The sequence below is a fragment of the Silene latifolia genome, chromosome 9 (genome assembly GCF_048544455.1).
Source record: "Silene latifolia isolate original U9 population chromosome 9, ASM4854445v1, whole genome shotgun sequence".
Lineage (NCBI taxonomy): Eukaryota > Viridiplantae > Streptophyta > Magnoliopsida > Caryophyllales > Caryophyllaceae > Silene > Silene latifolia.
The window spans coordinates 216,837,676-216,851,539 of NC_133534.1; the positions used below are offsets into that span (position 1 = coordinate 216,837,676).

At 39.5% G+C, this 13,864-nt stretch overlaps 1 protein-coding gene across 1 annotated transcript; it reads left to right on the forward strand.

The window, feature by feature from the left end:
* Positions 1 to 2,114: 2,114 nt before the first annotated feature.
* LOC141602224 (uncharacterized) lies at positions 2,115 to 10,806 on the forward strand. The gene is made up of 5 exons (XM_074422527.1): positions 2,115 to 2,432; positions 7,553 to 7,714; positions 7,940 to 9,342; positions 9,667 to 9,808; positions 9,922 to 10,806. Exons 1-5 carry the CDS (start codon positions 2,115 to 2,117, stop codon positions 10,804 to 10,806), a joined length of 2,910 nt encoding a protein of 969 aa, XP_074278628.1.
* Positions 10,807 to 13,864: the final 3,058 nt, after the last annotated feature.

Here is a 13,864-nt window from a genome sequence, read left to right on the forward strand (position 1 = left end):
GTGTAATGTCCAAGGGTTTAGACAAAAACAACAATCAAACCAGCAGAAATAAAAGAAATTCTCAGGAATGCAATAAACTTGTGCTAATTAATAAAATTATGAATTGACCTCCTAAAATCATGAAACTTGGCAGTAAATTACTTTGATATAAGAACTACTTCTGAGCAGAAGACCAAGATTTTTAGAGGACTCAAAGTATTTTTAAGACTCAATGAACTGATGATGAGACACAAAGGATGTAATTGAGACAGTTTCGAGATAATGCTTGAAAGGAGGGAACTTGGATATAATTATCAACTGAAAAAACCCACAGAATAATCACAGGGAATCAAGCTAATAATTTGGGGTGTTAGAGTTAAGAAATTCCACAGATTAACACAGGAAAGACTCAACTGAAACAAACAAACAAAGCTAAACTATCCACAGTCTAAGCACGGGAAGGTTTATGCTCTACTAACAGTGTACTTAATCAATAACCACAGTCTAAGCACAGGTTATTATCAAGCCCGACTCTAATCTACAGACTAAGCACAAGATTAAGAGGTTTAAATTTGAGAGAAATCTCGGGTTTCATTCATAAATCAGCTTGTGTGTTACAACGATCTGAGCTAAGGTCCTTATATAGGCCTTTTTAGGTTACAAACTTGAAAGAAAAACAACATCCAAGGGTCAGGATCTCTCCTCACATGCTGGTAAGAGTCCAAGTACAATATTACAACGGTTTAAAAGCTCTTAATTGTAAACTGGAATGAAAACAAAAGAGAAATGCAGGACAAAGTGACATGTTGTGGTCCTTTCTTGCCGCATTGCTGGCTTTTCTGTTGAATGTAGGCACTTGAGGACGAAATGATTGAGTCCTTGGCATTAAAATTGGCTCTAGGTTGTATCTGGTATATGGGAAGACAAGCCAAAAGTTCCTTGCATGCTTTTTCCTCACGGTTTAGCCAGAAATGGAAAGATTGCTTTTGTTGTTTGTCAAAACTGCGATTCTGTTCAGCCTTAGTTTTCTATGACTTGCATTGTGATTCTTCCTTGGACCCCTAGGACTTTTCTGAGCTTAGTTTAATGGCCAACCAGCTGGCCATGGTGGCAGCTGGTGGTTGGGCTTGTACTCGTACCTATTAGCCACTAAACCTAGCCCACTCTGGTTGCTTCCTGAAGTGGTTGTGGTGCTGTTTTGGCCTGCTTGCATTTGTGGAGTATCCTGGTCAGTAGCTCCTGCTGCACTATCAAGAAGGTTCATTATGTTGAGTTACATTGAACAAAGAGTACTTGGATTTGAGCACATGAAATAGTTTTACCTAGAGGATCCAGATTTCAAGGAGGAGGGGGGGTCATTGCAAAATGGACGAGCTAAAGGGGGTCATTACTTGGTCCAAGAGGGGTTCTTGTTTTGTGGAAACCGTTTGTGTGTGCCAAAGAGTCCCTATAGAAGCTTGTTGGTAAGAGAGGCACACTCCAATGGTCTTGCCGGGCACTTTGGCATTCAAAAGACCTATGACATACTCCAAGAGCATTTCTATTGGCCTAAGATGCTTGGGGATGTCCAAGATGTTATCAAGAGGTGTGCTCCATGTCAACAATCCAAGTCCTACTTCAAAACAGGCCCCTATACTCCTTTACCCGTCCCAAATCAGCCATGGGAGGACATTAGCATGGATTTCATAGTTGCTTTGCCAAGAACTCAAAGAGGCAAGGACTCCATCATGGTTATTGTGGATAGGTTTAGCAAGATGACTCACTTCATTGCTTGTAAGAAAACGGAGGATGCATCTAGTGTGGCTGATTTATACTTCAAAGAGGTGGTTAAGCTCCATGGAGTTCCCAAGTCTATTGTCTCGGATAGGGATTCAAAGTTCATGAGCCATTTTTGGAGGTCCTTGTGGAAGCTACTCAAGACTAGGCTCTTATTTAGCACCTCCCATCACCCCCAAACTGATGGACAAACGGAGGTGACTAACAAGACTCTAGGGAGAATCCTAAGGTGCACGGTTTCTAAGTCATTGAAGGATTGGGATCTCAAACTAGCTCAAGCCGAGTTTGCCTTCAATAGGGCTCCTTCTACAAGCACGGGCAAGTCTCCATTTGAAGTTGTTTATGGCGCCAACCCCCTCATGCCCACTGATTTGGCACCCATCCAAAGGAAAAAGATTGATTTCGATGCTAAGAAAAGAGTTGAGCAAATGCTACAAATCCATGCTCAAGTTAAGAAGCAAATTGAGAAAACAAATGAAGCATACAAAGCAAGGGCCAAGGGTCCTAAGCAAGCCACAAACTTTGAAGTAGGGGATCTTGTTTGGATTAACCTAAGAAAAGAAAGATTTCCAGCCAAAAGGAAGAACAAGCTCATGCCAAGAGCGGATGGTCCATTCGAAGTCCTTGAAAAGATTGGGTCCAATGCCTACAAGATTAACTTGCCCGGAGATTATGAGGTCCATGGCACATTCAATGTTGGGGATTTAAGTCCTTATTATGAAGAGATTGAAGATGATAATGGCCAGGATTTGAGGACAAATCCTTTTCAAGAAGGGGAGATTGAAGAGAATTCAGCCGAGCATTCCTCTTTTGAACCCGGTTTTGGACCTTGCACAAGATTGAGGTCTAACATGAATTGCGTCTAAGAAGTCGTGCCTTTTTCCAGCATGGGACTATTCCTTGGTGAGTTTAGGACATTTTTGTGTAGGAACTTGTATCCCAAAGCTTTTCCTATCAAGGAGTTTGCCAAGCTTTAAAAACCGTGCGCAATCAGGACCATGGCTGGAGCATGCTTAGTTTTTTGTGCATTATGTCGCTATCAACATTCCTCTTTTGATCAAACATAGCTCAAGGGCCCTTAGGAGAGTATTTGCAGCATTGCCAAAGTCTTCCAAGTGAGTCCAAGTGTGCATAAACAAGACTTGGGCTAGTAAACAAGGGATTGTTGTACTATTAGTTTACTTTCTATCTTTTATGCTTTATGTCCTTTTCTTTTCTGAATTCTTGTAAGGCATGGGCTGCCGTGTTTTGTGGCTATTAGCAGCTCTTTTTGTGGCCTTAGGATGCTATCTTAGATGAAGGGAGGGGATTGTCTTGCTTGTCCTATAAAAGCAAACACAACCCTTAGACAAAATCAGATTATTTTTGAATGAAAAAACCCTAAGAAGCAACCTGCTTTCTTTCTTCTTTATCTTTGCTTTGTGCTTGATAAAACTCCCTTGCTTAGTGCTAGGAGGTTGGATAAGTCCTTTGCTAAGTGCTTGGACGAGTCCTAGGCTTAATTCATTGCTTTGTGTTCGAATTAAGTCATACCTTGAGTCCTAAACAAGCTGAGTTTTCTTTGTTTGTCATTTGGGAAATTCGTGTCTAATATCATTCCAAATCTGATAGTTTTAGTCCAATGAACAAGGACAAATGGTTCACACAACGAGTCACATGGATTAATTAACATGTACAATTGTTTTAACACAAGGATTAATGAACAAGGACAAATGGTTTACACAACGAGTGACAAGGACTAACGAACAAGGACAAATGGTTCACACAACGAGTCACATGTACTAATTAACAAGTACAATAGTTTAACACAACAAGACACAAGGACTAATGAACAAGGACAAATGGTTCAGACAACGAGTCACATGGACTAATTAACAAGTACAATTGTTTTAACACAACGAGTCACAAGGATTAATGAACAAGGACAAATGGTCTAAACAACGAGTCACAAGGACAAATGAACAAGGACAAATGGTTCACACAACGAGTCACATGGACTAATGAACAAGTACAATTGTTTAACACAACGACTCACAAGGATTAATGAACAAGGACAAATGGTTTACACAACAAGTCACAAGGACAAATGAACAAGGACAAATGGTTCACATAACGAGTCACATTGACTAATGAACAAGTACAACTATATAACACAACGACTCACAAGAACTAATGAACAAGGATAAATGGTTTACACAACGAGTCACACGGACTAATGAACAAGGACAAATGGTTCACACAACGAGTTACAAAGGCTAATGAACAAGGACAAATGGTTCACACAACGAGTCACATGGACTAATTAACAAGTACAATTGTTTTAACACAAGGATTAATGAACAAGGACAAATGGTTTACACAACGAGTCACAAGGACTAACGAACAAGGACAAATGGTTCACACAACGAGTCACATGGACTAATGAACAAGTACAATTGTTTAACACAACAGCTCATAGATTAATGAACATGGACAAATAGTTTAAACTACGAGTCACAAGGACAAATGAACAAGGACAAATGGTTCACACAACGAGTCACATGGACTAATGAACAAGTACAATTGTTTAACACAACGACTCACAAGGATTAATGAACAAGGACAAATGATTTACACAACGAGTCACAAGGATTAATGAACAAGGACAAATGGTTGACACAACGAGTCACATGGACTAATGAACAAGTACAATTGTTTAACAGAACGACTCACAAGGACTAACGAACAAGGATAAATGGTTTAACACAACGAGTCACAAGTGCTAATGAACAAGGACAAATGGTTCACACAGTCACATGGACTAATTAACAAGTACAATTGTTTTAACACAAGGATTAATGAACAAGGACAAATGGTTTACACAACGAGTGACAAGGACTAACGAACAAGGAAAATTGGTTCACACAACGAGTCATATGGACTAATGAACAAGTACAATTGCTTAACATAACAAGACACAAGGAATAATGAACAAGGACAAATGGTTCAGACAACGAGTCACATGGACTAATTAAATAGTACAATTGTTTTAACACAACGAGTCACAAGGACTAATGAACAAGGATAAATGGTTTACACAACGAGTCACAAGGACTAATGAACAAGGGCAAATGATTCACAAAACGAGTCACATGGACTATTGAACAAGTACAATTGTTTTAACACAACGAGTCACAAGGATTAATGAACAAGGACAAATGGTTGAAACAACGACTCACTAGGACAAATGAACAAGGACAAATGGTTCACACAACGAGTCACATGGACTAATGAACAAGTACAATTGTTTAACACAACGACTCACAAGGATTAATGAACAAGGACAAATGGTTTACACAACAAGTCACAAGGACTAATGAACAAGGACAAATGGTTCACACAACGAGTCACATGGACTAATGAACAAGTAGAATTATTTAACACAACGACTCACAAGGACTAATGAACAAGGATAAATGGTTTACACAACGAGTCACATGGACTAATGAACAAGGACAAGTGGTTCACACAACGATTCACGTGGACTAATGAATACGTAAAATTGTTTAACACAACGAGTCACAAGGACAAATGAACAAGGACAAATGGTTCACACAACGACAAATGGTTCACACAACGAGTCACATTTATTAATAAACAAGGACAAATGGTTCACACAACGAGTTACAAAGGCTAATGAACAAGGACAAATGGTTCACACAACGAGTCACATGGCCTAATTAACAAGTACAATTGTCTTAACACAAGGATTAATGAACAACGACAAATGGTTTACACAACGAGTCACAAGGACTAACGAACAAGGACAAATGGTTCACACAACGAGTCACATGGACTAATGAACAAGTACAATTGTTTAACACAACGGCTCATAGATTAATGAACAAGGACAAATGGTTTAAACCAACGAGTCACAAGGACAAATGAACAAGGACAAATGGTTCACACAACGAGTCACATGGACTAATGAACAAGTACAATTGTTTAACACAACGAGTCATAAGTGATAATGAACAAGGACAAATGGTTCACACAACGATTCAAATGGACTAATGAACAAGTACAATTGTTTTAACATAACGAGTCAATAGGATTAATGAATAAGGACAAATGGTTTAAACAACGAGTCACATGGACTAATGAACAAGGTGAAATGGTTCACACAACGAGTCAGATGGACTAATGAACATGTACAATTGTTTAACACAACGACTCACAAGGACTAATGAACAAGGATAAATGGTTTACACAACGAGTCACATGGACTAATGAACAAGGACAAGTGGTTCACACAACGATTCACGGGGACTAATGAATAAGTACAACAGTTTAACACGAGTCACAAGGACTAATGAACAAGGACAAATGGTTCATACAACGAGTCACATTTATTAATAAACAAGGACAAATGGTTCACAGAACGAGTCACAAGGGTTAATGAACAAGGACAAATGGTTCACACAACGAGTCACATGGATTAATTAACATGTACAATTGTTTTAACACAAGGTTTAATGAACAAGGACAAATGGTTTACACAACGAGTGACAAGGACTAACGAACAAGGACAAATGGTTCACACAACGAGTCACATGTACTAATGAACAAGTACAATAGTTTAACACAACAAGACACAAGGACTAATGAACAAGGACAAATGGTTCAGACAACGAGTCACATGGACTAATTAACAAGTACAATTGTTTTAACACAACGAGTCACAAGGATTAATGAACAAGGTGATGCATGAGCAATGTGTAAAACGATGTATTGGAAAGGATTCTGTCGAAATGAAGATTATTGAACACACGACAGGACTGTTCAGAATGCTCAAGTATTATTCAGGCAAGTTCACGTGTTTACTTGGCATCCAAGGTAGTGATGTCGAGACTTCTTACCAAAAGGAGTCATATCCTAGTTTAATTATATTAGGTAATAAGTATTTTGTGTTCAAATAGGATTATCTTAGTTTCCTAAATCGTGTGGAATTAGTTTAGCTTATTTAATTTCGAATAAGATTAGGAAAGGTTAGCTTATATCCTAATTCTAGTCAAGTTAGGAAAACTTGTTATTTCCTAATCCTAGTTTAATTAGAGTACTTTAAATCTGGTTGTATTTTAATTATTATTAGTTTAATAACTTTCCTAGTTAGTTTAGGAAAGGAGTACAAGCTAAGGAATTAGATCTCGAGTCAGATTTGTGACATCGAGTAGGATTATGAAAGATAGCTTATTAGTCAAGCTAAGTAGGAGTATAAATAGGGCCTCTTGTAACCCTATTTTTCAGATTATGAGTTTTAATAAAAAATCGTTCCCTGTGTGAGAACAATTGAGTTCAAGGCTTGCGAGTTTTGGCTTTCAGATCTTCTTTGCGAGGTTGATCTTTTGAGTGTTTCGAGTTCGTACCTTGCGAGGCGGAGAGCGAGATTCACCATACTATCCCGGTTACTTTGTTACTTTCCACGTTTACAACAATTTCAGTTAATTCCGCTGCGTTAATCCTAAAATACTTAGACGAACAGACCAACAAACTGTCAGATTTTCACGATTTTATCCTATTCTGCATACGAACAGTCCGTCGATCTGTTCAACCTAATTCGTCCAAGTTATTTTACATCAAATTGGTTACCAGAGCTAAGTTCAGATTTATTCCTTAATAGATCTGTCTTGGGACGTTGCTAATCATGGTTAAAGACGGTGAAGAAGGTCCGAAAACATGGGAAGATGGTCATAACGAGCTGAAGTTGGAGATGGCTCAGATGGCTTATGTGTTAAAAAATATAGCAAGCATGTTGAAGGCTAAAGAGAAGAAAAAAGAATCGGACACCCCATCCGAATCTGAAGAAGAGGACGAGCAGCCAAAGATGAAGTCAAAAAATAAGAACGATGATGATCGGGGTTTAAAACTCGATATTCCTGACTTTGATGGCGAGATGGATCCGGAAAAATTTCTGGATTGGGTAAGACAAGCTGAAAGGGTTTTCGAGTATAAAGAATACGATGACAAGAAGCAATTTAAAGTTGCAATCTTGAAACTTACAAAGTATGCATCTTTATGGTACGAAAATCTGAAAAAACAAAGAAGAAAGGAAGGCAAAGACAAGATCGAGTCTTGGATCAAATTAAAGAAGCACTTGATGAGACGATTCCTGCCAAGGGATTATGAACAAGATAACTACTTAAAGCTCCAATCTTTAGAGCAAGGAAGCATGACGGTGACTGAATACATCAAAGAATTCGAGAAGATGTCGATTGTATGCGATCTTGAGGAGAAAGAAGAGCTAAGAGTGGCGAGATTCATCAAGGGCCTAACACCCGCAATTGCTAAAAGAGTCGAGATCCAGAATTATGAAGGTTTTAATGATGTGTGTCGATTAGCATGGAAGTTCGAGAAACATGATAAGGCACAAAAACCTCATGCTTATTCCAAGGGACAAAGTTCGGGAACGAATTCATATTCCAGGCCAGCTCCTAGCAAGGCTAAAGAAATCCCGAAAGAAGAACCCAAGGACAAAGGAAAGGGTGTTGCCGAGCCAAAGGGGAGTTCTTTGAGACGTTGCTTCAAGTGTCAAGGCTATGGACATATAGCAAACGAATGTCCTCAGAAACGAGCCCTAACAGCTCAAGAATTATGTGATTTGATTCCCGTATTTGTCACGCCAGAGGAAGAAACAGTCCAAGGGAGTGTTGAAACTGATGGTGAAGGAATAGTCTATGATTTGGATCCGTTGAGTGACGAGGAGTGCTTAGTGCTGCGTAATTTGCATATGGAAACGGGTTCAGCTGAGAATGAACAACGGGAGCAAATCTTCCATACTCGGTGCAAGGTAAACCGTAAAATTTGCAATCTTATTATTGATAGTGGATCGTGTGCTAATGTAGTAGCAAGGGACCTTGTTGATGAACTAAAATTGCAAACTAAAGACCGAGTTAAACCATATAAATTGCATTGGCTGAATGGGGAGAATGGGATTCAAGTTAAGAAACAAGCCTTAGTTTCGTTGAGTTTAGGACCCTATACTGATGAGGTGTGGTGCGATATAATTCCTATGAATGCATGCCACATTCTGTTGGGTAGGCCTTGGCAATTCGATAGAAAGGTTGAACATGACGGGAGAGCCAATGTGTATAGCGTGATGAAGGGTAATGTGAGATATAATCTGAAACCTATGTCACCTAACAAGATTAAAGAGTCTAAAACAAAGAAGGGGAGTATGTTTATGGAGGCTCGGGAGGTTGAGGAAGCTTTAGCTCGTGGAGAACGAACTTATGTGCTGATGGTTCGTGAATTAGGGTCCGTTGGTGTGTGTAATGACCGTGGGGTACAGGAGCTATTAGAAGAGTTCCGGGATGTGTTTCCGGATGAATTACCGGATGGGTTACCTCCTTTACGTGGTATTGAACACCAAATAGATCGATTCCGGGCGGCATTGCCTAATAAGCCGGCCTATCGTTGTAATCCAGAGGAAGCAAAGGAGTTACAGAGACAAGTCCAAGAATTGATAGATAGAGGATATGTTCAAGAGAGTTTAAGTCCTTGTGCGGTGCCTGCGTTATTAGTGCCAAAGAAGGAAGGGACTTGGAGAATGTGCATTGATAGTAGAGCGGTGAATAACATTACAATCAAATATCGCTTTCCTATGCCAAGACTTGATGATATGCTTGACGAACTTTCTGGTTCGTGTGTCTTTTCTAAACTGGATTTGAGGAGTGGCTACCATCAAATGAGGATTCGAGAAGGGGATGAGTGGAAGACCGCGTTTAAAACGAAGCAAGGATTATATGAATGGCTTGTGATGCCGTTTGGATTGTGCAATGCTCCTAGTTCGTTTATGAGGTTGATGAATGAAGTGTTGAGGCCGTTCCTTAACAAATTTGTGGTGGTCTATCTTGACGACATCCTGATTTATAGCAAAGATGAAGAGTCGCACAAACGACATTTGCGAGCTGTGTTTGAAGTGTTGCGAGATCAGAAGCTTTATGGTAAGTTGGAAAAATGTACTTTTATGGTCTCAAGTGTTGTCTTTCTTGGTTATATTGTGGGAAAAGACGGAGTAAGTATGGACCCATCCAAGGTCGATGCTATTCAAGCCTGGCCGTTCGAAATCAACTACGAGAGGTGCGAAGCTTTCATGGTTTAGCATCATTTTATAGACGGTTCATCCAGGGTTTTAGCTCGATTGTGGCTCCAATTACAGAGCTAACCAAGAAGGGAGAGTTCGTGTGGACTAACAGCGCCCAAAAGGCGTTTGAAGAGGTAAAACGCAAGCTATGCTCCGGACCTGTTTTAGCACTACCTGATTTTAATAAATTGTTTGAAGTCGAGTGTGATGCAAGTGGTGTTGGAATTGGTGCTGTGTTAATACAAGAAAAGAGGCCTATTGCGTATTTCAGCGAGAAACTAAACGGTGCAAGGTTGAACTATTCAACTTATGACAAGGAGTTTTATGCAATCGTGAGAGCATTGGATCATTGGAGTCATTATCTGCGTCCGAAACCGTTTATTTTACATTCTGATCACGAGGCTCTTAAACACATCCATGGACATCAAAAGTTAAATCAAAGACATGCCAAATGGGTAGAATTTTTGCAATCATTCACGTTTTCTTCAAAGTACAAGACGGGAAGTTCTAATGTCGTGGCTGATGCATTATCACGAAGGCATTCATTATTGATTGAGTTGGATGCGAGGATTCTTGGTTTCGAACATATCAAGGAACTGTACAAGTCTGATCCAGAATTTTCAAAGGAAATCATTGATCCAACAGGTTTGTATACTGTTCAGGATGGCTATCTTTTCAAGGGTAATCGGCTATGCATTCCGAATGGGTCGATTAGGGAGTTGTTGGTACGAGAAGCTCATGGCGGGGCTATTGCTGGACACTTTGGAGTTAACAAGACGAGTGACATCCTAAGTGAACATTTCTATTGGCCGAGAATGAATAAGGACGTGCAAGAGATCGTGGCGAAATGTGTGGTATGTCAAAAGGCTAAGAGCACGTTCACCAAGGGCTTGTATACGCCCGCACTGCACTGTACAGCCATGGAATGAGGTAAGCATGGATTTTATCCTTGGTTTGCCGAGAACTCAAAGGGGTAAGGACTCGATTATGGTGGTAGTTGATCGATTCTCGAAGATGGCGCATTTTATTCCGTGTCACAAGACTGATGATGCAACTAAAGTGGCTGATTTGTACTATAGAGAGATCGTTCGATTACATGGAATACCTCTTACTATTGTTTCAGATCGAGATGTGAAGTTTCTTAGTTACTTCGGGAAAACGTTATGGCGTTTGGTAGGGACTAAGCTTCTTTTCAAGACATCACACCATCCACAAACAGATGGTCGGACCGAGGTAACCAACCGTACTCTAGGGAGTCTATTGCGAGGATTGGTTAGTAAAAGCACAAAGGATTGGGATATCAAATTGGCGCATGCTGAATTTGCTTATAATCGTACACCATCAATGACGACAGGACGAGCTCCATTCGAGATTGTCTATGGCGTGAATCCATACCTGCCAATCGATTTAGTGCCCATTCCAAAGAAAGATGTGTTAAGTTTTGAAGCCAAAGAAAGACAAGCTGCATTTCTCCGAGTATGTGAACAGGTTCGAGCTCAAATTGAGAAGGCAAATGCTAAATACAAAGAGAAGGCTAATAAACATCGAAAGCAGCCTGTTTTCAAGGAGGGTGATCTTGTGTGGTTACATTTGAGGAAGGAACGATTTCCATCCAAAAGGAAGAATAAGTTGATGCCACGAGCAGATGGTCCATTCAAGATCCTCGAATGTTATGGTTCTAATGCATACAAGCTGGAGTTGCCGAGTGAATATGGTGGGGTGAGCGCAACATTCAATGTAGGCGACCTGTCACCGTATCTAGAAGACGAGGATTTGAGGGCAAATTCTCAAAAAGAAGGAGAGAATGATGCAGGAGCATGTTCGGAACAAGCAAATGAACTTCTTATTAGTCGAAATGTAATTCAACTAGTAAAAGGATTTGAGCTTGGATCGAGTAATGTGTTGATGCTAAAATGGGAAGGCATGGGAGCCGCATAACACGGCTCTGGGCTGCATATCACGGCTCCTAGGATGGTTAGGATACACGGTTTCCTAAATCGTGTAGGAATAATAAGTTAGTTAATTACTATTTCTAATAAAGTTAGGAAAGCTAGATTTTCCTAATCCTAGTCAAATTAGAATACCCTAAATCTGATTGTATTCTAGTTTTTAGTATTTTAATTACTTTCCTAGTTAGTTTAGGAAAGGGGAATAATTTTCCTAGTTAGTTTAGGAAAAGGAAAGATAGCTTAATTTCCAAGCTAGGGTTTGGGTCGAATTGTGACCTCGTTTAGGAGTATATTAGGCCGTGTATGATCAGAGAAACACCATCGAATTTCCAGCAATAAAATTGTTTACATTTGTGAGCATTATTCTGATTAGGTTTGCGAGCTTAATCTTTAGATCTTCCTTGCGAGGTTGATTGCGTGAATCTGCGTTTGACACCTTGCGAGGTTAGGACTAGGAATTCACCATACTATCCAGTTACATTCATAATCACGAAATAATCAGTCCAAACAACACAATTTCCGCTGCAAATTTGCCAATTATCACGACATATACAATCTCAGAAATAGCAAACTCGAACGAACAGTTCAACGATCTGTTCAATCTCGTTTTTCCATACTGTTTTACATCACAAGGACAAATGGTCTAAACAACGAGTCACAAGGACAAATGAACAAGGACAAATGGTTCACACAACGAGTCACATGGACTAATGAACAAGTACAATTGTTTAACACAACTGGACAAAATCAGATTACATGGCCGAAAATTGGTGTCTTGGCAGCCATGTTTTGCAAGATAAAAGGGTGAAGCACAATTGCAAGATTCCATGGACAAATGACATTATATGGTCCCTCTTTTTGTCTTCTAAAGAGTCCAAAACAATTAAAAAGCAACCAACAACATCCCATGCTGCTGCCTCACGTCCTATATGGCTGCCTATGTTGTATTTTGTACTCTTATAACTAGTTATTAGGTGTAATTTTTCAGCTTTTGTATTTTTGTTTTGTTCCTCTTTAATTTGTAGCCTTTAGATTTGCTTTTAGATGAATGGTTTGGATTTAACTTGAGCATCTATATAAGGAGCTCAATTCCCTTGTAAAACATTCAGATTTGAAGTTAAGAGAAATGAAAATGAGAGGTTTTGAAAACCCTTTGTTTAGTTCTTTGCTTAGTGCTAGAACAACCTCCTTTGCTTAGTGCTTGGAGATGACTCTTTCCATTTGCTTAGTGCTTTGGAAGAGTATTATCCTAGGCTTAAACATGCTTTGTGATCTTGTTTAAGTCATATCTTTCATTTTATGTTTCAAATAAAACCTCCCAAAACAGCCCCTCAAAACCGAGACAATACTACTCCAAAACAGCCCATTTTCGAGTTAATTTTTGTAGTATGGTTGTATCGTTTTTAGTAGGGTTTGGGCTGATTACGGACCACCTCGTCGTTTTAGTGCAAAGTGGTATCAGAGCTTCGGCTCTTGCGTTTTCTTAAACCAAGACGATCTTGGGAAATGGTGGTCCTTGGTGTTCTAGGGTGTGACACCACAAATCTGTGCGTGGCTTGATTTGTGGGTGTTGGCTTTGGTTCGAGTACTTGTGTGTTGCTCGGGTCGAGTTGGCTAACAAGAGGGTTCGCTCTTTGCTAAGTGCTTGACTAGAATGGGCTCTTGTTGTTTCCCTCTTTAACATCTATACTACATTTTTCTGAAATTGTATTTGTTTTTGAAATCGTCTTTTGTAGTACCATGTTCTTAATCGCAAAAGTTTGAGGACAAACTTTTCTCAACAAAGGGAGTTTGGACAAAATCAGATTACATGGCCGAAAATTGGTGTCTTGGCAGCCATGTTTTGCAAGATAAAAGGGTGAAGCACAATTGCAAGATTCCATGGACAAATGACATTATATGGTCCCTCTTTTTGTCTTCTAAAGAGTCCAAAACAATTAAAAAGCAACCAACAACATCCCATGCTGCTGCCTCACGTCCTATATGGCTGCCTATGTTGTATTTTGTACTCTTATAACTAGTTATTAGGTGTAATTTT

Bases quoted from the DNA above. Each gene is read 5' to 3' on its own strand.
- LOC141602224 (XM_074422527.1), top strand. From the start codon at position 2,115: ATGCCCACTGATTTGGCACCCATCCAAAGGAAAAAGATTGATTTCGAT. The intron at 9,343-9,666 runs GTGCATTGATAG...CCTGATTTATAG, and splicing joins AAGGAAGGGACTTGGAGAAT to CAAAGATGAAGAGTCGCACA. The intron at 9,809-9,921 runs GTAAGTATGGAC...CGGTTCATCCAG, and splicing joins ATATTGTGGGAAAAGACGGA to GGTTTTAGCTCGATTGTGGC.